The 23,593-nt window shown below is 38.2% G+C and overlaps 3 protein-coding genes across 3 annotated transcripts; 2 read left to right on the forward strand and 1 right to left on the reverse strand.

Moving 5' to 3' along the window:
- Positions 1 to 583: 583 nt before the first annotated feature.
- On the forward strand, positions 584 to 7,516 carry LOC121941814 (coiled-coil domain-containing protein 149-like). The gene is made up of 12 exons (XM_042484694.1): positions 584 to 778; positions 1,983 to 2,144; positions 2,255 to 2,293; positions 2,751 to 2,858; positions 3,053 to 3,169; positions 3,615 to 3,787; positions 4,058 to 4,130; positions 4,252 to 4,336; positions 5,639 to 5,786; positions 5,887 to 5,963; positions 6,305 to 6,370; positions 6,466 to 7,516. The coding sequence occupies exons 1-12, from the start codon at positions 728 to 730 to the stop codon at positions 6,996 to 6,998; spliced, it is 1,632 nt and encodes a 543-aa protein (XP_042340628.1). The 5' UTR covers positions 584 to 727; the 3' UTR covers positions 6,999 to 7,516.
- A 5-nt stretch (positions 7,517 to 7,521) lies between these two features.
- LOC121941815 (extracellular superoxide dismutase [Cu-Zn]-like) lies at positions 7,522 to 12,583 on the reverse strand. Its single transcript, XM_042484695.1, has 2 exons — positions 12,430 to 12,583; positions 7,522 to 10,981 (listed from the first exon to the last, which is right to left on the reverse strand). Exons 1-2 carry the CDS (start codon positions 12,450 to 12,452, stop codon positions 10,351 to 10,353), a joined length of 654 nt encoding a protein of 217 aa, XP_042340629.1. The 5' UTR covers positions 12,453 to 12,583; the 3' UTR covers positions 7,522 to 10,350.
- Positions 12,584 to 13,747: 1,164 nt separating this feature from the next.
- On the forward strand, positions 13,748 to 23,591 carry LOC121941818 (pre-mRNA-splicing factor ATP-dependent RNA helicase DHX15-like). The gene is made up of 14 exons (XM_042484699.1): positions 13,748 to 13,898; positions 15,600 to 15,942; positions 16,060 to 16,253; positions 16,361 to 16,520; positions 17,179 to 17,397; positions 17,501 to 17,668; positions 17,820 to 17,906; positions 18,684 to 18,833; positions 18,966 to 19,074; positions 19,178 to 19,369; positions 21,448 to 21,570; positions 22,521 to 22,711; positions 22,845 to 23,014; positions 23,139 to 23,591. Exons 1-14 carry the CDS (start codon positions 13,834 to 13,836, stop codon positions 23,254 to 23,256), a joined length of 2,289 nt encoding a protein of 762 aa, XP_042340633.1. The 5' UTR covers positions 13,748 to 13,833; the 3' UTR covers positions 23,257 to 23,591.
- The last annotated feature ends 2 nt before the right edge of the window (positions 23,592 to 23,593 follow it).

Raw genomic sequence — 23,593 nt, forward strand, 5'->3', positions numbered from 1 at the left:
GGTTCATTTTTAAGGATTGATCATGAGTTATGATTTGTTTTGCATTTGATGGGCCATTAAACTTTTTTTAAGCCCAAATGTGTATTGAGAGTACTAAAACACTGCATTCAAGTAGGCTAACTTATGCCACAAAATGCACACATTATAAGTAAGCAAAAATAAGCAATATCATATTAATTGACAGGGCATTATGAAATTAGCAATCACCCAAAAAATATTGATACAATGTATCATGATACATTATCAAAACGAAATTCTTTGAAAAACCAAAATATTTAATGACTCAGTTCATTACTAAGAAATACTGTTACTGTTATATTCTACTATTATTTATAGTATAGCTGGTAATTTTGACAGACTATATTCTAAATTTTTAGTCTAAGGGGTTAACTAATGACCTTAGAAACAGCGGATAAGTAGGTAAAATATAAAATGTTGTATTTATTCATATGATTACTAACTTTCTATTGTGCACTTTATTTTTGAGCAATTCAAGTTTCTATACAGACGGAAGTGCCCAATTTTACGAGGGTATTTAAATGCGTCACGACGCATCTCTGACGTCGGGGACGGACGGAAGTGATGCAGCTCGCTTTCCTCGATCACCTAATCCGTTTTGATGATGCGAAATGTCTCTAAATCTGATCTCAACATGGTGATGCTTGTTTGAAACTCTCCTGGCGTCATTTTTATTGATTTATTTATTTTTTTATTGCAGCGGAGCGAGATGGACCCGTCCAGGAGGAGCGAGAGTGACTGGCAGGGATTGATAAACGAGGTGAGACTGGAAGGACGCAGAGAGCAGCGTGAAAATAACACTCACAATAACCTCCGCTCGTGTTTGTGCACCAAAGTATCATATTAGCTGTAGATCTGTGTCCTTCTGCACTCTTTAAACGCTGTGTGTCGCTTCCTGTTTGCGTGCTCAGACAGTTAAAGATGTTCAGATGAAAGAGGATTAAATCTCAGCTGCTGTGGGTTCTTCAATTTGTAGATAAGGAAGTGCATGATTTTTCCTTTTTACCTGCAGAGTCATACATACAAAGCCACACAGAGAGGAAAACTGCACCAGATTGCAGGTGTATTGACCTTTCACCGATTATTATTTCACCTACAGATAATTTAGCACAATCAATTAATCAGTAAATACATGTAGATGACAGCTCATGATGACTTTATGATCACCCACATGTCCGTGTTTTACACAGATCCAGTGTGATGCAGTAATGACGAATATATTGACTAACATTGCTCTTCTGTTTTGGGATTATTGTTAAAGTCAGGTGAAACAAAAAGCCCAACAAATTGTGGTCGATCCTGTTCATCCCCTTTTTTAAGAATTCCTAAAACTGTCCTCAGGGAAGATGTTCAAGAACTGCCGCAGCAACCAAGAACATGTGTATAAAGTATTTTATACCAAATGTAATAACTTTGATGAATTCACAACCACCATTTGCAATAGGACCATGTCCGTTATTGTTGTCTGTACTGTGCATGTTGTGTTATTTACTGTTTTGCGATTTACATTGATGAGTTTCATCCTAGTGGTAAAGCAGAAGGCAAATTTTCATGTTATTATTATTATTATTATTTTTATTGTTATTATTATTGTTACATTTAGGTTTTGGCCATACTTATCACTGGGGTTGCAGCAGTATACTGGTTTAAAGCTATAGAGTAGTATAAAAATTGACACTTATCATACGTTGTGTATTTGCTTATCTATGCTTGAAAAAAAGTACAGAGAATCTTGTCTTATTTTTATTTATTTTCAGTGTTTTATTTAGTTTTTGTATTTTCACATACTCCCATATACTGCCAAATACTCTTAGTTATGATTAAATTGTTCAAAACTGTTGCTGGATTTCACCTACATATATTTTCTGGCTTTTGGAAAATGAAACTGCATACCAAGTCAATATTATTCATGTCAAAATGCCACTTTTTTTCTCTCAATTGTAAATCATTTGTTTTATATGCAGTTCCTCATCTGCAAGAGGAAGCTGGAGAGTAAGAAAGAAGCTCTACTTATTCTGTCGAAAGAGCTGGACACCTGCCAGCAGGAGAGGGATCAGTACAAACTGATGGCCAACCAGCTCCGTGAGCGACATCAAGGGCTCAAAAAGAAGTACAGAGAACTAATAGTAAGCTGAGCAAAAGATGCATCATTAGTATTAGAAAAAGCAGAAAATTGTGTTAAAAATTGTCATTGTTCACTATTAAATCTGACAGTTTTCTTTTTTATAACGTACAGGACGGAGATCCATCTCTGCCTCCTGAGAAAAGGAATCAAGTAAGTGATTTTAACCTGCAGATGTTCTTTGTACATCACTGTCTTAACAAAAATGCATAAAGTGGTAAACTGTGTTAGAATAGGCTCTTAAAAGTGTGTTTTGCAACCTTGCACACAGCATAAAGTAAGTGGACTTAAATACCTTGAATTAAGTTAAGTACACTTGTGTTTGTGGGCGAGGCGGGTCATAGCCATCAGTTATATTAGTCAACAGTTTTTAATTGATCACTGATGCAATTGCAATTGTTCATAACAACCCTGTAATTTTATTTTGGGCAAGAAGGACTAATTGATGAAGTGGACACTTTTCACCGCTGCTGCCCCCTTTATTATTTAAGGTTAAAAGATGTGGAAGTATTTACATGAAATTCTTGTTCGTCGTAGAAATATTTATGTAAAAGCTGAATTAAGCCTGTGAGATCTAAGTCATGTGACCTCGAGTTCATGTCTTGTTCAGGTGAATTTAGCCCAGCTACTGAGAGACTCCAGAGAAAAAAGCAGTCAACTTTCGGAGGAGGTGAAGGAGCTGAAACAACGACTGGTGGAAGCTCAAGGTGATAACAAGGTACCCTGACATACTGTGCACTATATGGAGAGTTGCAATAAATCAAATTAAGGTATTTAATGTATGTTCATTTCTTTTTTTGAGTCTTGAATATATCTCCAACATGTGCCAGTTCATCAGTGTATGAAAGCAGAATCACATGCTATATTGCAAAACTGATCGGAAAATGTAAGTGGGTCTCTCTGTCCCAACAGCTTCTACGAATGACCATCACCAAACAGAGGCTAGGAGATGAGGAGGTCGGAGCTCGACACTTTCCTGCTCATGAGCGAGAGGATCTTGTCAAACAGTTGGAAAGAGCCAGAGAGCAGGTGAGAACAAGACGCCGACTGGCTGCTGCTTTTAAATGCAATAATTTAGTTCTAACAACTTCCTGTCAACAAATTCAGTCAGTAGTGGAGGAATTATTCAAATATTTCTTCTCCAAAACAAACAGACCCTGTAATTTAACCAGGTAAAAGCACTGAATGAAGAAGTTTCATTTAAAGGTCAGTGTTTCGCCCACACAGTTCAGCACAGCACAGCAGGGGCCAGAGCTGAGCTGCTGCTAATGTTTGCTCAGCTTGTTTCTCTGGTAACTTAAGATCCAGACGTCCAATGACTAAAACTTTTAACTTGATTAAAACATATAGTTTAAAACGACCAAGATCTAAAAGGTTTATGGTAAAAATGTGGCTTAAAGCTGGATAAAAAGTCATTTTTTATCAGCTTTAACCACAACCCTGATGCAGGTGCGTGTGTTTTGTGTTGCTGTAGAATGAGATTTTGGAGCACAGCGTGAAGTCGCTCACAGACGAGCTTCAGGACGTACGAGCTGAGCGTGACGTGTTTCAGCAGAAGGCTCATCGCCTCAATGTGGAAATGAACCACATTGTGGGAAATGATGAGATACGCATTTTGGACATCGATGCACTTTGCATGGAGAACAGGTGGGTTTTTCTTTATATCAGATAATGTTTTGGTGCCTCACTGTGAGAAATATTAGAGTATCTGCAGCAGTTACTCCACAGTTTAAGGAACGAACTCTAAGTTTTGCACGAGTTAAGCATGCTGTTGAAACAGTGCAGCTATTTGACTGGTTAACTGAAATAATTTACAAATTTACATTACATTTGCTGAGTGATTCCCCTGAAGTCTTCTTTACTATGTAAACTGATAGAAATGATGATAACAGGCTTCTGATCAAAATAATCTTTCAGGTATTTGCATGAACGCTTCTGTCAGCTTCAAGAAGAAATCAACTTGCTCAAAACAAACCTGGGGAAGTACAAGGTAGCTACAATTTCTAGTGTTGTTTTTATTTAGTTAGCAGTTATATTTTAAATATTTTCAAAGCTGCAGATGAAAAAAACATAAACCTCTCATGCTCAATAATGTTTTTTACTGGTTGCAGAGTGCACTGGACTGCAGGAAAACCTCTAAAATCTGTGGGAAACCCAACAGCAGTGCACTGACTGGGGTGCTCTCTGCTAAACAAGGTCAACAGGATTATTTATATAAAAACCTCTCATACTTTAGCATGTGCGGTGTTGCAAAATGCCAAGTAAACATTTACACAAGCGGTGAAGAAAGATGTTTTTATAAACCCTTATTTTGCAAACAACATGTGGTGTCTAGTTTAGTTTATTTGACAAAGACAGAGCATATGGATAATGGATGTTGTAAATATGACAAAATTAGCCAAAAGGCTATTTTTCAACCTTAGTTCATGGCTAGATGTTATAATAGGCTTCCTAAAAGTAACAAGAAAAGGTGAAGATATAACCTAATTATTGAAATAGGGTGTCATTAGTGTCACTTTAATGATAATACAGCTAAACATAAGTTACAACATTAAGGCAGGCTGGCAGTAACCAAAATGCATAGAATACATGAAGCAATCAACAGGACGGCATTTAGCAACATAAAACAAATATTAATAGATGCATGCAGGCAGAACATGAAGCAAACAGCACATACAGCACATGTGAAATAGCTTACATGCACGCTAATATTTCACTTTATTATTCCCAAATATAATAATATTCTGAATTTGATGCAGGTCTAATAAACAGCATATTTTATATGGATATGAATTTTTCCAAATTCAGCATGTTCCGATTAAGATGAAGAATATATCGATAGTATTCGGAGCGTTCTTTGGACATTTATATAGCGCATTAAGAATTTGTCTCAATTTGGGTTTTTAATACAGTTAGTGACACAGGGCTTCTTGCCTGTTTACGGTTGGCTCTGTGTGTTGTCATGGAAACACTGTACACAAACCAAATAGCCAACAGTTTTCAAGGCCGTGGTAGAAATGCACGCACAAAAGGCAAGCCCATATTTTTGGTCAGAAGAAGAAACACGCCTACTAAATATTACAACAGACTTTGATTTCAACAGGTTTTGTATATGTGAACATGTTGCAACACTGACCTTTCTCATGAAAGCGGTTGAAGCAATGAAAGAGGGAGGTTGTTTTCGCATGGTCGAACAAGTTCGCAACTGATACAGAAATTGAAAAAAAATCCTATTTTAGGGCAAAGAAACAAAATGACTTTGCTTTCCACTTTCTTCATATTTTGATATGGTAAAAGATGTGATAGGGCATGTAAATCGGAATATGCACAGCTTTATGTAAACAGGAATGCTAGCGACATATTCATTTTCATTAGATGCATAAAGTACTTAGTAGGAATATTGTCTTTTTCAGAATAAGGGCAAAACCATAGTACTTTGTGCGTGTAAACGTACACAGCCAATATGTGCTTTAACTGTGACTAACGATTTATGTGCAGTGAAGGAATTGCTGCTGTCTGAAGAAAACGGCTGCAGTTTGCCGGTGACTCCTCAGTCCATCTCAGACCTCAAGTCACTCGCCACAGCTCTGCTGGAAACCATCCACGAGAAGAACATGGTGATTCAGCACCAACGGCAAATCAACAAGTACTCGATCTCATACTTTACGCTCCCTCTGTTTACTCTCTAATAACGTGGATGCTCGATGGAGAGTTCAGATTTCAGAGTTTGTGTCTTTTGTCTTCAGGATTCTTGGAAATCGAGTAGCAGAGCTGGAGAAGAAACTAAAAACATTAGAACTGTCTGGATTATGGAGCCTGCCAGGTGAATCTAATATGCAGAGACAAATGTGTTTCATTAAAGCTTGTATTGTATTTAGTGTTTACAGTAATTTACAATCTGTTTTTTTCTTCTGTCCTTTTGCTTCTTGCTACATGGAGGCCTGACTTATAATGTGTCTCTGGGAATATATGGAAGTATGTTCCTCTCACTTCCTCTCACTCCTCTCACTACTTTTTAACCTTTGAACTTCACCTCCCTCCATCACTTCTCACATCTGCCCAAATGACTTTTAATCTTTCCTATCCAATCCAAAGAGTTTTAAGTAGAGACATTCAGCTGAGCTTTTATAAAGGCTGACTTTGAATAATGTTCTGTCACAACAGGAGGAAAAGACACCATCATACTGAATCCTCAGCAGGCTGAGTTGACAGAGTCTCCTGGACAGGAAGGTAATTATTTAGTGTAACTTCTGTCAGTGTACACCATCTATCTATCATTCTGTGTGTTGGTGAGAGTATCTTGCTTAGATCTACTATTCTTACAGGTGAGGAAGGGTCAGAAAAAATAGCCATCAATCAGCAGAGCTCCACAGAAGTCCCAATCCAAGAGAGTGGACCTCCATCTGTGTCAGAGGAGCTTCTTGAGGAGTCGTCGCCATCCAGCGAGGAGACATGCCAACTGAACTTCACGTACCACTCAGCTGAGGAAGAGCCAGTCAGCCAACAGACAGAAACACCAGACAGCGGCCAATCAGAGGTCACAACTGAATTAACAACTCACCGGTCAAAAGAAGAGGAGTGCGTGAGTAATTCCTCTCCCACACACCATTCGACAGACCTCTGCGCCTCACAGCAAACTTTAGAGAACTCTGACCCCGCTGCAGGAACAAAGGATGAGTCAGATAAGTGCACTGTAGGGTTGGAAACTGTTGACACAGAGAGTAATCCAACAGAAGAAAACATCAATATCGCAATATCCACTACTGCTGCTGCAAGTTTTGACAAAGAGCAGGAGGATGTCCAGTCAAACCAGGAGCTTTCAGATGGGACAGATGTCAATGTAAGTCAGGACATGTGAAGTCTTCCATGAGCTGCTCACATGCTGCAGAACATCAGGAAAAACTCTCTGAAAGATAAGAAGGAATGATCTCAGTGTAATATGATGCTAGTGTATTCATTTTTATGAATAATGAAAAGAAATCTGAGGAAAGTGTTACTGTTGAATCTAAATACAGATGGTGCGTTGATAATGGATGCCTACATCTGTTACTTACTGTAAATCCAAGAAATATCAATACATGAGGGATTTTCTTATCAATATGGCCCTGTCAAAGTAGCAAGAATGACATCAGACCTCAAAAATATCTTAGTGTTAAAGAGAGAGATTTCAGTCTTGGTTGATAGGGTAACCTGTAGTCACAGGTGGTAACAGCAAATGCACTTTAACACCACAGGTCACACAGCTCTGAGGCAGCAAAATAAACAACTGTTATTTTAATATGGAAGTCAGGTGTTAGTTGAAAAATTTCCATAATTTTGTGAGCAACCATGACCTGATTTTATGCTGCACACGGCATGATTCTGCTGACAGCAGAACACAGTGAGTTGGTTACTTCACTAAGTTTGATGTGTTTGTCACCTTAAGTTCTTCATCAAACAGCTCACTGATGACTGCTTCATCACTCCCTGCAATATTCTCACTAACAGACACACTGCATTTCCTGTGACTACGTCATATTAAAAGTCATCTCATGTTTTACCAGTTAATTATTATGAAGCTGCATCAATATACCATTTTTTACACAAATGTTCCTAAAACCCAATTCATAATTCTGGGTTACTACATAAATAGTGCAATACTTTCATGAGTGGGCCATAGGCTCAATCACCTTTGTGGACAGATAGTGACTTAACACACATTTATTTGAATGAAAATATTTGAGATTATTAACTTAACTGTCAACTGTCAGTAACGGACTACCTTTTTTTTCCTTTATTTGATCAGTTTTTGAGAATCTCATGTGTACATGGCCCAATTTTAATGTTGAAACCAGAACACAACGGCAAATGTAGTTGGGAATTCGAGAGGGGCGACATCCCCCTGGTTAGCAAAAATGACCAAAACGTGTCCCCCTCATTAACCTGTTGTTCCTCTCTATGCTGCAGATCCAGGCTCAGTCCCAGTCCTATCTGAATCCATGATTATAAGAGTAATTACACTTTGATGGAGCATTTCTGTTTTCTGACTCAGCATTTTCTGACTTAGCATTTGTAGCACTGGTTAAGTTGACCAGGAAGCTTACAGACCAATTACATGCTTTAAATCATCTAACATGATGCTGCTCAGCCAATCAAATCTGTGCACTTTGATGATCAGTTGACTAAAAAGCATCACTACATGACGAAGCACAGGGCATCTTTTTATAACTACGTCTGACCTCCGGCCAATATGTGATTGTTGAACAGTGATATGCTGCTGAAGAAGCCTGCCCTTTACTTGGGATTGTTTTTATACAAAATGTTAAAACAGATTTTGGCAAAGATCTGCAAGCGTTCAGCCAGAAGAGCATTAGTGAGGTTTGGCAACAAAGCTTCGGTCACAGTCCAGTTAACCCAAAAGGTGTTGGATGTGTTTTAGTTGAGAACTCCGTGCAAAACAGTCAAATTCTTTCACATCATTGTCATTATGAAACAGTTATACTCAAACTGTTGCCACAAAATTTGAAGCTTTACATTGTGATTACTGGAGACTGGAGAAATTATGATTTACTGTGATAAAAAAAAGCAGCAAATGAAGGTGTAATGATTTTGGTTTTTCTGCCTTTGACACAAAAAATGCCAGTTTTCAATTAGTTGCCTAAGTCATGGGAATTCTCACTTTGACTGAAAACTGAATTCAGCAGTGAAGAAGAATATAATCTGCTGTTAATTAACTCTGGAGTAACACACTGAATTGGGTTTCACATAGAAATTAACTCAAAATTGAGAGAAAAAAGGTGCAATAAATAGACAGCCAGTTGTTGTGGACAATGTTTAAGCTTAGCAGCAGGTTTATTTTGTCTTTTCAAACATAATACAAACATATTCAGTTTCTTATTGTCTTAAATTTTACAATGTAGGACATTTTTCTTCTTTGCTAAACACCTTACAATAGCTTTTTATTTTTAATAATGTAAACAATATCAAAGCTATAGAAAATGCTGCATGGTGTATACTATTTGATTATTAAAGATAGTTGCATTTTCTTCTTTAAATCCATGCTTTTATTTAATTCCTCAACGGGGAGGAAAAAGCAAATATTTGAAGAATTTGTCAGTTGACACTGAACCAACATCTTAGATAGGAACACATTTGCAGAATGTTTTACTCTGTAACACAGTGAAGCCACAACATGTAGATTACCAGCACTGATGTCTCAGTCATGTTTTTGTGGTGGAAATATTTATTACCTCACCAGATAGAAATTAGAGCCATACTGTATGTGTGTAATGTGTTCAAAAATGTCTACAAAATATATTTATTTCTGCCAAATAAATGATTTTCAACTACTGGGTTGTTGTAACTTTCAGCTCGGGAGAGCTGTCGTCTTGATCTGCAGTCTACAGGCTGAAGATTCGGTGTCACTAGTGTGTGAACGGGTGAATGGTGCCTGTGTTGTAATGCACTTTGAGTAGTTGCTAAGGCTGGAAAAGCTTGATATAAATGCAGTTTGGTTACCATTTAGCAAGAAAAACCTGAATCGTAAAATGATCCCTGAAGTATAATGCTGTGTGTTGCGCAAATGTAATGCAAGTTCTTTAAGCTAAATGCTAATGTCAGCGTGCTAACATGTTAATCGCAACGCTGATGCGTGCAAATGTAATGTTTACCAAGTTGACCAGCTTAGTTTAGCATGTTAGCATTCTAACATTGGCTAAACGCAAGTACAGCTGAGGTACCAAAGAAATTACCAAAACAAATTGAAGTTTGGAATTGATATAGTGGGAGAGGAAAAGTCACATGATCACCAAAATCAGTAGGATTCATCTTCTGGATAATATATCAATGTCTGTGCCAAATTGCGCACCAATCCATCTTGGAGATATCTTCCAGGATAAATAAAGACTTTTGAGTTCATATCTGTCCCAAATTTCAATAGCTGAGATACTCCGTCTGGACTAAAGTGGTGGACTGACCGACTGAGAAGCCCTGCCGCTTGCATGAATTAAAAATATAGAGCCTAATATCTGGATTATTGTAGTTTATTTTGGCCAGCATTTAAGAAAAGACTTGTTTTTAAGGCAAGCTTCCACTATGTTTGATCCACTGTTGAGTGATTGGAGAAAGGGGATTTGATAAAGTCATTGATTTTTTCTTGTTATCAGACAAGCAGAACAATGGATACAATGAATGACTACAAAGGCAACATGTGTATGTTGACCAGCATCAGCCTAATTTCTCCTCATCCGCCTGTTATACAGCTTATGGTGCGTATTCCAGGGTTTGACGGAGGAAATCCCAATTATGCAGCAGCCAAGCCTCCGGCCTGCGTTCCCATGCAGCAGGCTCCCAGCATCTCCACCAAGCCCTAAATCGTCTGTCTTCTCGTGCACCACCACTGCTCTTCCGATCACAGACAGCGCTCCGAACAGGGTTGCCTCAGATTCTAGCATTGCATTGATTTTTCCTTCCTGGGGTTCAAAATTCCCAAAGTCTCCAGGGTGGTTGGGGTGATGTACGTCATGTGGGTTGTAGTGGCCGCCAGTGGAGTCACAGCCCTGGCTCAGGTCTCCGTACTGATGGATGTGCACTGCTCTGGGCCGTGGATTGTCATCTGTGGGGAAGCCGTTAATCCGTACCAGGACTTGGAGTTTTCCCACAGGATATTGCTGTTTAAACACCACCTGACCGTACACTTTGGGCAGACTGTCAGGTAGCATGGTGCTGGGTCTCATTTTGCAGGCTGCATACAGGGTGCCATTGTTCTGAGAGACCTCTGGTGCTGATTCACTCTGGGCTGAGACAAATTGTTGATGGCCTGCCAGCAGAACCAACAGTGCTGCTCCCAATATACTCATTGCCCTGAAAGATATTATAATTGTTAGGGCAGTGCCAAATAAAATCATCATAATGTTTTGCATGGAGTTACCAGTGGTGGATGAAGTACCTGAAAGCCACAATAGAGTAAAAGCACAGATTTCCTTCCAGAAAATGACTTTGGTAAAAGTTAAAGTCACCTATTAGAATAATGTCTCTCAAGTATCTGATATTCACTGTACTTAGGTATCAAAAGTAACTTATGATATTAAATATACTTACATATATAATTTAAAGGAACAAGCAGGTTATATGGTGGTAATAAGAAAGCAAATGGTCAGGATTTTGAGAGTTAATTATTTTTTAAGTTTATTTCCTAGTAACATGCACCACCTGATCAATAGAGCCTTTATTACACCTGATGAAAAAAGGCATTTTTCTAAAAAATTAAAGGATTTTAAGAACAAAATCTAGTTTTTCCCTCCTCCGCTTCTGTCATTCATCTGTCATCCTTTCCTCAAGTAAAGTACAAACACTCTCAGAAACTACTTAATTTCTGTAACAAAGTCTTATTATTTGTTACATTACACCACTTTAAAAAATACCCATCAAGTACAGTATTTATATCCTTTACTAAAGCAAATGTAGTAACAAAACATTATAAAAAAAATCAAAGGTTATAATGTCCTGCATTACTTAACACAGAAGTCAAAAGTACTAAATTTACATGTGTGTATACATATATATATATTGATTTTACATCATTACAATTAATACATTAACATGTAAGGTGTAATTTATATTTATTAGTGGATGCTTAAGCTCATTTGAGCTTCTTTCAAGATGAATGATTTGATCTATTGAGATTTCTAAATTTTATGTAATCAAATGTATTGTATATGAACTCTTAATACTCGAAATAAAAACAACTATTCACATTATGGAGTAAAAAGTACAAATTTCCACCTTGCAATGTAGTGAAGCATCAAAAAAGCAAATTATTCAAGCACAGAAGTACCTGAAACGTGCACTTTGGTACACGTACTGTAAAAACGTACTGTTTAAAAAATGCATTTAGCTACTTTCATCCACGAAAAAATAGTTTAAAAAAAACATCAAGAAAGAAAAAGTGCAATATTCCCCTAACGTAAAAGTAGCCCATAAAGCGCCACAAATGGTACCCAACATTTCCTCAAACATTGCCCATTACTTAAATTACTTTTTAACTGAAATTGTCACAGTTGTCTATTCAAACGGTAATGTACTGCATATCACTCATTTCTCATATAGACACAATCAACATAAATGAACTCAATATTGATTGTAGGCTAAAGTATATTTACTCTGAACAGAAGATTGAGCTAATGAAAGGCACACGTTGTTCGTATCCGCACACAAACATAATGTCGCAGCACTTCAGACTGCAGCTGAAGTTTAATCATCGAGCCTGACAGAGACTTCAGGTCCCGCTACATGAGCAAAGCCCCACTTACCCGTGTAGACGCATGGTCAGCATTTAAACCGCTGCAAAAACTTTAAGTCCTCACTGTTAGAAAATGTTCAGTGCTGATCTTATAAACGAGTCAAGATGCAAAATGTTTCATAAGATGCAAAATGTTTCATAAAGGTCTTGTATAAGCGTGTCAGTAGGCGTTGTTTGCTGAGGGTGGAGCAAAGTTTCTTTTTTTTTCTCTGCACAATTTAAAAGGCATGGAGGCTGGCATTTAGGCAACTTTTCATTGTTCTTTCCAGACGTGCAGTCAAACCTGATTGCTTTAGTTCCTCTTATAGGCTACTAGAGGCCTGTTTATTGAGTAAAAATTTAAATTAAAATATGCTGTCATGCAGTTATGGTGCTCAAACTTCTCTTTTTGAAGTAACACAAAACTGATGTAACATCCCACAAGTATGGTAATGAGGTAATAGCCTCACCAAATTATTGTTAACTATTCAAAGCGGTGCCAAAGCTGTAAAAGCTGCCTGTGGACATGGAAAGACTCAAAATGTTGCATCTACATGCAGCTCTAACACTAAAGGGTTAGTTTATAATATTAATACCAGTATAACACAGAGTGGCAGGACTACAGTGTAAAAATGCTCTAAACATGCTTGAAAATTTTCACTTTTATCTGAAAAGCCTGTCTCTCTAGGTCTGTTATTAATGAAACATATAAATAATAATAAAAAAGTGTTTAGTCTTTGGTCAAATGGCACTTTGTAAAATATAACAGATAAAACATGTGCATCAGTTAAAGCTCTTTTTCTCAAATTAATCTCCTGAGGAACTATTTATGATAGTGTCGGCAGTGGTGTAAAATGGGGGGAAAACTTCACTTTTTGGGTACCAGGGAAGGATTTGAGTTTTTTTTGTTTTGGCTTAGAGGAGGAATACTCAACTTGTTTAAAAAAAAAAAAAAAAAAAAAAAAAAAAAAAAAAAAAAAAACAATCATCACTTTATTTATCAATTAATTGGCTAAAAATTATAATCAAACATCAATAAATTAAGTAACAATGAAAACTGGTAGTTGTTTCTGCTTTATCATGTGTAAAGACATAACCAAAGCAACCCAATAAAAACTGTGCATGATATGAAATGTTAACATTATGAAACTGCTTTCAAAATTAGCTGATTCATTCTTTCACATAGGTTTAAAACCGACATAACAACAGTCTTAAAAGCTATCTTGAAGAAGTACCTGCACATGGCCCAGTTGCAGTCTTGTAATGTAATACCAGTGCACACTCCAGACCAGCAGGCGGCGGTATTGTAAATTTGCGCCGCCGCCGTAAAACTAATGAAAAGAAGAAAACAGAAGCACAGGAATCTTGAGTTGTAGCCCGGCAGAATTGTGTCCGCGTTAATACATCAAAGATAAGCTAAATTTCGTCCCTAAAGATGTCCAAAAGACATCGCCTGGATTTGGGGGATGACTACTCTTCCTCTAAGAAGAGGTCTGAAGGGTAGGTGAAGCTCCACAGTTAACATGTCTGCTTTAACCAGTTAGGTGCTAGCTCACCGTTAGCTGATGCTAGGTTATTTGGCTAATAGCCACCACGGATGAAGAACCGGGACAATATAACTATAGCTGTTAATGTTGTGCCTCTGAACTTAGCTTAACGACGTCCGAGTGTTTCACCGATACAGGTTTAAAGATTTTTGTCGTTTAGCTTTATTGTGTTATTAACTCAACGTAGTTAGGTCAGCTACAGAGGAGCTAACAAACGTTACCTTTACCGTTCAGGCACGTGTGTTTGTGGCCAACGTTCACTTCGCGTTAGCGAGTGGCTAACAGCCTGAGCCAGTTAGCTTAAAAGGAGAAAATATATTAACTTTAGCTACAAATAAAATACATGCTAGATATGCTGTATATGCTAAACGTGATCAAAATAAGAGCCCAAACGTGTACGCTAAGGCACTTTGAGGGATCTTATTACACAGAGAAACAGTTTATTAAGACACTTTACGCCAGTTTCTTTAGCTAGTGTTCAGCTCACTTAAACTAATGTTATTTTATACAACAGTCCTGTTTTACCAAGTATTAGCTGAAGCGGTGCTGAAGATGTGTTTATTCAGTTTATTGTTATTTTGGAGTGATAGCCTATTTAATTGTATTGCATTTTATTGCTATTTTAATCTTATTTTTGGTTAAACCTTGTCAGAGTTAGCAAAATATTATATAACACCTCTAAACTGACCGAGTTTTTAAGAAAACTAGAATGTTATAACCTTCCTTAGAGTGTGATTTATTGCAGGACTGTTTTAAATAGTTTTTCACAATGGAGTGCACTATTGATGGTCATAATCCCTTAAAAAGACAACTTGAGAATTTTAGATTTGTTTTTATTGTTATGTGCATTTGCAAAAGACTGAAAACTATTGTCAAGTCAAGCCACATTTATTTATAGAGCGCATTTGAATCAACAAATGTTGACTAATGTGCTTCACAGGGAGATAAAATAACACAGAGGCATGATCAAATAAAAACTACAATAAATAAGAACTTACAATACCCTGACAAAATCATAACCCAAAAATAGCATTGCACAGGCAACAAAATAAAATACAGGTAGAGGCAGACAGTATAAAGTTGACCACTTTATTGTTATAACAATAATTTATTGTTGTCAGATATTATTGACTGCTTCTAAAATCCATTGTCAGGCAGGAAAGTTAAAGCAGGTTAATGTTAACAGTGTTATGTCATATAAGACTTACCATAATTACTAGACTTCGACTTTTAAATATTTTTCACATCAATGTCCATGTCATAATCATGATTGGGCAACCACGAGGGCAGATATTTTCAACCTGCTTCTTAATAATATCAAACAAATCCTGCCATTCAAGGTAATTCAACCTAAAAATGATGGATAATTCCCTTATGTTGTCATGGATGCACTGTATTTTTAATCATTGTGCAAGCAATTCTACAATCATAAATACAACAGTCTCAAGTTATCTGATGTGAATGCTTGAAAGTCTTATATGTGATAAAGTTTCCCATCTCTGCTTTTCATCCCACATGATGCGAGCAGGGCAAAGCTAATATTTATTCTTTGCAGTTTTGACAGCACTATCAGCAGAAAATCTCAAGATAGCTTCATAATGAATTCCTTTACACTGTAAATACTTCTAATAATGCCCTGTCCTGATGTTGACAGGAGAGACCGGGACCGTGACAGAGACCGTGAGGACCGCTCCAGGGACAGGGACCGAGATAGGGACCGGGACAGGGACAGAGACCGGGACAGAGACTCGAAGCCTGCTACTGTCCCATCTAACAGCACGGCGCCTGCACCATGCCTGGCACCCATCAAGCAGATGGCTATGCAACAGCAGATCAACCCGTTCACCAACCTGCCGCACACGCCGCGCTACTACGAGATCCTGAAGAAGAGGTTACAGCTTCCGGTATGGGAGTACAAGGAAAGCTTCAGCGATATCATCACACGTCATCAGAGCTTCGTCCTTGTTGGAGAAACTGGCTCTGGGAAGACAACACAGGTCAAAAATGCAACAATTTAAGAAGTGTCTTGTGTTGCTTAAGAATGATATCCTCTTGTATTATTTTGTCTGAAACTAATGCAATTTTTGCTTTTGTTTTTTTTTTTTTTTGTCCAGATCCCACAGTGGTGTGTGGACATGGTGAGGGGCTTGCCTGGGCCTAAGCGGGCAGTAGCCTGTACTCAGCCCAGGAGAGTGGCAGCTATGAGTGTAGCTCAAAGGGTGGCAGACGAAATGGACGTCATGCTTGGACAGGAAGTCGGCTACTCCATCCGATTTGAAGACTGCAGCTCAGCTAAGACTATACTCAAGTAAGTAATTGTGGTTTGCAAATGCACAGTAAAGGCACAGAGCAACTAGTTTTATTTTTTTGATCCTGGATATCTCAATATTACAAAGATTATATGTTATTCTTCAGGTACATGACAGATGGTATGTTACTAAGAGAGGCTATGAATGACCCGCTGTTGGAGCGATATGGTGTGATCATTCTGGACGAGGCCCACGAGAGAACTCTGGCCACAGATATCCTGATGGGAGTACTCAAGGAGGTGGTGCGTCAAAGACCAGATCTGAAGGTAATAATTAATTTTTTAAATACAGCTGTGAATCATGTGTTTGCCTCTGTCATGGTTTATGCTGTGTTTTGCTACAACCAGGTGCTTAACTAAACAGATAATAAATCGAAGTCAATAACAAAATCAATCATGAGAGGAAAAAGCAAACTCCAGGCACTTATGTGTGGAGCAGGAACACATGCAATTGAATTGCCTTTATTTAAAACATGGCTACTTGTATTAAAACTTTCAACACTAATGTCTTCATCAGAGTGCAAAGGGTGAGCAAGAATCAAGAAAACACTTTATTATTGTTTATAAAATGTTTGCCTCATGTGCTGACCCTTTTCTTTAAGAGCACCAGCGTTTTCAGAGTTTCATATGATAATGACCGTCCTGGAGGACACCACTACCTTGTTCTCACAAGAAAATTAATCATTTTGCAAAACACACAGGTGTTAAGTCCAGAAAATGCAATTTTTGTCCCTCAAAGACTCACATCACTGTTCAAGGTGACCTATTAGGCTCATAACTGGACATGTTCAAGCAGCATTATGATCCAACATCAGGGAGAAATTTGCAACCATGTTGCAACATACAGGCACAAGTTGTTGCTCAAAGAGAACAAGTGCAAATCGTAAAAAACATATTTAAAGCGTCTTTTTTCCTTCATGCACAGGTGATCGTGATGAGTGCCACGCTAGATGCCGGAAAGTTCCAAGTGTACTTTGACAACTGTCCTCTCCTGACTATTCCCGGGCGTACTCACCCTGTAGAGATTTTCTACACTCCTGAACCAGAGCGGGACTATCTTGAGGCAGCGATCCGCACCGTCATCCAGATTCATATGTGTGAGGAAGATGAAGGCGACTGCCTCCTCTTTCTCACAGGTCAAGAGGTAAGATTTGTGGCGCTTGCATTGCTGGTCCAGTAGACTCATTAAAGAAGCAATGTTCTGTTTACTCAATGCACAAAGATGAATCCTTTTTTTTTTCTTCCAGGAAATTGATGAGGCCTGCAAACGGATCAAGCGTGAAGTAGATGACCTTGGACCTGAAGTCGGAGACATCAAAATCATTCCACTGTATTCCACATTGCCACCACAGCAGCAGCAAAGGATCTTTGAGCCTCCTCCTCCAAGAAAGCCCAATGGTGCAATAGGAAGAAAGGTTCGTTTAAACTCCTAGATCAGACAGATTTTACTCTAAAAGATCAGATAAATAATGGATCTTATGTAGTAGATGGTCTGAGTTATGTTTCTATTTGTACCCATTTTTTCAATTTTTATCGATAACTGACAGCCTTTTGCTTTGTCCTCAGGTTGTGGTTTCAACAAACATTGCTGAGACCTCTTTGACAATTGATGGTGTGGTGTTTGTCATCGATCCTGGATTTGCTAAGCAAAAGGTGGGCGAAGTACAACTCACCTCTCTAGATTTTTATTGCATTTAATCCTGTTTGTAATGTCATGCTAAATCAACATTTGGAAAATCCTATAAAATTCATCGGTATAAATGCAGATACCGTATGTTTTATTATGCTGGGCTTCAAGTAGTCCGGCACTGTGCCAGATCTCCAGTGTAAATCTTTGGGCGATCCACTTAGGTTTGTTGTGGATACGGTTTAACATATTAAGGCAAAGGAGTTCACCTACCAATGGTATGAGAGGAAAGCAGCTCTCACGCTTAACATAACAAATGTTACTGGCCAATCAGAAGCAGAGGAGGGCGGGCATTGGCAACACTGACACTGTTGGTTCTAATGTTAGCAGTGTGTGGTAGTGATTTAGTGTTAGATAGTTTGATTCGGCTTAAAAATGGAAAATAGATTAATGAAACTTGAAGAAGATGTGGCCTTAGTTGATAAAGGAGTGATGACTCACAAAGCTGCTGTCTGTACACTCCAGCATACTACAAAGGAACCAGGGAGCAACAGTTACCCTGCAACTATTATCACTGAGTGACCGTGTTTGTGAACATAAAATATGCGCGTTCACGTTTAGCTTTATTTTATTGCACTATTGTTTACAGTCTTGACAAGGACATATAGAATCGGTTTTATTTTAAACTTGAAAGAATTTTGAAGCTATTGCAGTGTTAAAATGTAGCTGTTTCAAAATACGAAAACTGTGCAATTTGGTGCAGGGTGTTTTGCATGTCAACATGCTTTCAAATGTGTTTCCAGGTTTATAATCCCCGTATCAGAGTGGAGTCTTTGCTCGTCACAGCCATCAGTAAAGCTTCTGCCCAGCAGAGGGCGGGACGAGCCGGCAGAACACGTCCAGGGAAATGTTTCCGCCTCTACACAGAGAAGGCCTACAAAACAGAGATGCAGGCAAGTGACAGCAGTTACAGACTTCTTTTCCTCTTCACACTTTGAGATTTGGCAGTAGAAAAAACTTATACATGATGCATGATTCATAATTGTTTTGGGTTTTTTTTAACATTCTAAACACCCCCAATTCAGGATAACACCTATCCTGAGATTCTTCGATCCAACTTGGGATCTGTGGTGCTGCAGCTGAAAAAGCTGGGTATTGATGATCTTGTGCACTTTGACTTCATGGATCCACCAGGTGAGTTAGTTTGCATTAGAGACTGAATAATAATAAAACATTTATTGATCTTCAGTCAGGCACGACCTTTTGACATTTGTGTCTACTCCCGCTCTTCCTACAGCTCCAGAGACACTGATGAGGGCCCTTGAGCTGCTGAATTACCTGGCTGCTCTGAATGATGACGGTGATCTGACGGAGCTGGGCTCCATGATGGCAGAGTTTCCTTTGGACCCCCAGCTGGCTAAGATGGTCATTGCCAGTTGCGAGTTCAACTGCTCTAACGAGATCCTTTCCATTACTGCCATGCTGTCAGGTAATGCCCAGGACTGGGCTGACCTCTTCCTTGCCTTCTGTAGGCTGAGCCTCTCAGGGTTGAACACACTACTGATACTCACTAATAGGTTTTTTTTTTGTGAGGGGAGAAGTGTCCTACTTAAACTTAGGTAGTCACAGTATTTTTGAAAACATGTGGATACAAACTATTAATGACACACATCTGTATATCTAATTTGGTATTCAGTATTTTTAAATTTGGAATCCCATGAAAGTCCCGATGTGTTATCTCCACTGTGTGACATGTACAGATACGACAAAATAGAGAAACAGAAACCCGAAACAGGAAGTAAAAAAGAAAAAGGAAATTGTCATTTTAAGAAAATGAACAAAGAAAAGGCAACAAGGTTTTGTTTCAGTGTAATATTTTTTGATATAATGATGAGAACTATTTTTTTAGTTGGCAACAGCTACGTTCATATTCAACAGTATTTCAAGTTAACAGTTGTATTGTAGTTAGAGTCAGATGTGAGAAAGGCTGCATGCCAAATTTCATCTTAAAGTTTTTGATATGTCTGAAACCTTAGTATCAAACCAATTCGCTGTGAATTTCGTACTATTTCCAGCGAAATATTACAGTGTGCCAACACTGGACAGTAGTGCTACAAAATTCAAAATTCATGACCAAGGCAGCTTCATAGCATCATTAAGTAATCAATACATCTAGAGGTGAATAACTTTGGTCATGAGTCTGCTGCCTGATGTGCAGTTTTAGAGACACAATGTAAAGTATTGTGATAGGTTTACCATTATAAGCTTTATTTAAAAAGCACTTTTAAAAAAAAGAGTTAAAGTGTTTAACAGACATTAAAACAAAGTATAAATTGCCATTACATATTTATGACAAGATATGGGTAATATTACATATTACATGATTAATGAGTTTTTTATGGGTACTACATATGGGGTTAACCTTATACCAGCTAAACATTAGTTGTTTGGATGTTGATGTTGGCATTGAGCTGATTCAACCATTATTTGGTGAAAAAGATGCCTGTGCGATAATAGTACAAGACAAGTTTTCCTGTGGTTCAAATTTTCTAAAAGCCAAGGTCATGTTTCACCTACAGACATGACAAAAAATCTAAACTCTAGAGGTCCATCATGCCAGCAGCTGCTGCTGGTAGAGCTGATGTTGGCGTGGGTAATGCGTCTTCGACCAGCAGGGAGTTCCTCAGGAAGCAGGCGGCTCAGTGCATCCAAAACTGAATACTCAGCACAACATACCCGATTTGTGCACTGTTCAACATAGTTTTGTGCATGTATCTTTGCAGACACACTGAGCTGCCTGCTTCCTGAGGAACTTGCTGATATTCAATAACATAATCTGCATGTCATTTTTTTCATAGCCATGCAGCCTCAATATAAACTTGTATGTCATCATCAAAAAGCTGTTTTAATCCGCATATTCAGTTTTGGTTGGAATATTTTTCACTCTTGACACTTACATTTTTAAGCTGTACTTTAATTTTGTGTCACTTTAAGTTTAGGTCGTAATTTATTGTGGCTATAATACCATGGTCTGGGATGTTTATTAGATAGTGAGGGAGTATTTTCACTTGTGTTTCATCACCAAAGCAAGTGGATAGGGCAGGCACCACTTGATATTTTATTCATATTCATCGCATTTTAGAATCTTTTCATTGAAATATCACATTGTGAATTTTGACAATTATGTATATTTATAGTATGTAGCCTCTAAGTATTTTCATTGTGTGCTTTCTTAAAGGCCTAAGAATTTTGTCGTACTACCAAAAGTTAAATTTCTGAATCTTGAAAAGTTAAACACTTGCTGATGTCCCTAACACTCTGTAGTTGTGTGAAAACTCTTGTTTTACAGATGTGGTTAAATGACCCCCTCTCTACGAGCTAATAGCCATTACAGTTGGGAATGACCATGAGAAAAGACTGCAGTCCCCTTTGATAGAGCTTGTGGTCCTGCCCTGTCCCAACGCAGTGTCGAGTGCCCTAGCATCATAGGCTTTGCTCCATTTTTCTGTGAATATTTGACTCATCCCTATGGGCGGCTTTGTTGGGGCCCATACCAACCTTGTTTAGTCCCACAGTGTTTTGTCCGCCCCACGGAGGCTAAGAAGGCAGCAGACGAGTCCAAGATGAGGTTTGCTCATATCGACGGAGACCACTTGACGCTGCTCAACGTCTACCACGCCTTCAAACAAAGTGAGTATTCAAGATCCATGTGGGACATGTTTCAAGACTTAAATATACTTATTAAATGAATTGTGTCTTTTGAACAAAAAAATGTTAAATTCAAGGGTGCAAACTTGTCACCCTTAGGCAAAAATTGACATTTTGAAACTGAAATAGGTCATTTGTGTGATTTCTGTAGATGTAATGCTTTATATTCTACAAGATCATCATCGTGGCTGTCCTGTGAGAACCGCATATTTCTTAAGAAGTCAGAAAAACAGCCCTGTTTTAAGCTTGGTGACAATGCAATTTCCAGCTGATCCAAGGGGTTTTTTTTAAGAGCTTATTTAGCTTAAGAAGTACGAGAATTTTGCCAACACAAAGAAACACCTCATCCTTCAGTTTATCAGAAACATCAACACATCTAGAGATGGGTGGTTTTCACTGGATAAGAAGGGGATGGAAAACTGTCAAGTGGAGGAGAAGGAGAAAGTGGCAAAAAATGAAATAAAAGTAAAATCCCTCAAATTTGTACTGAAGAACAGTACTTGAGCAAATGTACTTAGTTACATTCTACCTCTACAAATACGACCTACTTGTTTCTCTGTATTCATTTTTATCTTCTGGCTATCTACTGGCAAAATTCTGTATTGGGTACAGCCCTGTATTTTTGTGTGTCTGCTGTTTATTGCTGGACATGTAGCATACAGCTTGTTTAACAGTATTTTCACCACAACTAAATGTTTACTAGAGTGAACTTAGGTGCTGGAGATCAAAACAGTGGACAACAACCGTTCATTGAGATAGAAGTTGCAAAAATGGTTGCTAATTCTCAGTGGGTTTGTCATTAAAAGTGATTGTTTTACATCACAAACAGTCATTTGATTTATTGTTTGTATGAAAAATATTGATGAGTGCAGCTTTAATTTTTTTGCCTGACACTCAACCAAATGTCTAAATCCCTGTTGTACTTTTTTCAGACCACGAGTCTAACCAGTGGTGCTATGACAACTTTGTCAACTACCGCTCTTTGATGTCTGCTGACAACGTGCGGCAGCAGCTGTCCAGGATCATGGACCGCTTTAACCTGCCGCGCAGGAGCACAGAGTTCACCAGCAGAGATTACTACACGAACATCCGCCGAGCGCTCTGCACCGGCTTCTTCATGCAGGTGAGTACAGATTATGAAATGTTTGGATAGTTCTTTGGTAAGACATTCATGTAATGATATCTTTTGTGATATTTTAACAGGAGAAGTCTAGATTTATCTGTTAATGAATACTTTTTGTTTTGTTACCCTGCAGGTGGCCCATTTGGAGCGCACAGGTCATTACCTCACAGTCAAAGACAACCAAGTGGTCCAACTGCACCCATCTACAGTCCTGGACCACAAACCAGAGTGGGTGCTCTACAATGAATTTGTCCTCACCACCAAAAACTACATCCGCACTTGCACAGACATCAAACCAGAGTGGTACGTGTGCCAAGATTAAAACTTTTACTAACACAGCTTTTATAAAGATACATACAAATTGAACTTTGACTGTGCATGATTGTGCATGACAGACTTGCTCATTGCCTTCTTTCTTCTGTTACAGGCTGGTGAAGATTGCACCGCAGTACTATGAAATGAGTAACTTCCCACAATGTGAAGCTAAAAGACAGCTGGAGCGAATCATTGCCAAACTAGAGAGCAAGGAGTATTCCCAGTACTAAACAATAGCCAAGAAGTGTCCTGGAAACACAACTGCATACTTTAGTTTTAGATCTTTCTGTATCATTGTATCTTAATGTTTAAAATTTGGCATTTTTGATTTTTATATTTTGTTTGCTTTTTGTTTCGTTTCTTTTTCCCATCAATGTTAATTCTGTAACTAAGTGTTATGTCAGATGAAATATCAGCAGCAAATATTAGACCTGGTTATAAAGATTTTCAAAAGGAATATCAGAAACATGTCATTTAGATGTGGTTGACTTTCCTTTAGGGGATTGCTGAGTCTTTAAAAAAATTGTGCTTGCTTTGTTTCTTTAATAAAGGAGCTTTGACTTAATT

Source organism: Plectropomus leopardus, chromosome 4 (genome assembly GCF_008729295.1).
Source record: "Plectropomus leopardus isolate mb chromosome 4, YSFRI_Pleo_2.0, whole genome shotgun sequence".
NCBI classification, from domain to species: domain Eukaryota; kingdom Metazoa; phylum Chordata; class Actinopteri; order Perciformes; family Serranidae; genus Plectropomus; species Plectropomus leopardus.

What these genes read in the sequence shown, in the direction of transcription:
- LOC121941814 (XM_042484694.1), top strand. Translation starts at nt 728, where the DNA reads ATGGACCCGTCCAGGAGGAGCGAGAGTGACTGGCAGGGATTGATAAAC. An exon ending in TGGAAAGAGCCAGAGAGCAG is followed by an intron (nt 3,170 to 3,614) that starts GTGAGAACAAGA and finishes GTGTTGCTGTAG; the next exon opens with AATGAGATTTTGGAGCACAG. An exon ending in GGTGCTCTCTGCTAAACAAG is followed by an intron (nt 4,337 to 5,638) that starts GTCAACAGGATT and finishes ATTTATGTGCAG; the next exon opens with TGAAGGAATTGCTGCTGTCT.
- LOC121941818 (XM_042484699.1), top strand. Translation starts at nt 13,834, where the DNA reads ATGTCCAAAAGACATCGCCTGGATTTGGGGGATGACTACTCTTCCTCT. An exon ending in TCTTTCTCACAGGTCAAGAG is followed by an intron (nt 17,398 to 17,500) that starts GTAAGATTTGTG and finishes TTTTTCTTCCAG; the next exon opens with GAAATTGATGAGGCCTGCAA. An exon ending in CTGGATTTGCTAAGCAAAAG is followed by an intron (nt 17,907 to 18,683) that starts GTGGGCGAAGTA and finishes ATGTGTTTCCAG; the next exon opens with GTTTATAATCCCCGTATCAG.
- LOC121941815 (XM_042484695.1), bottom strand. Translation starts at nt 12,452, where the DNA reads ATGCTGACCATGCGTCTACACGG. An exon ending in CTGACCATGCGTCTACACGG is followed by an intron (nt 10,982 to 12,429) that starts GTAAGTGGGGCT and finishes AATATCTTTCAG; the next exon opens with GGCAATGAGTATATTGGGAG.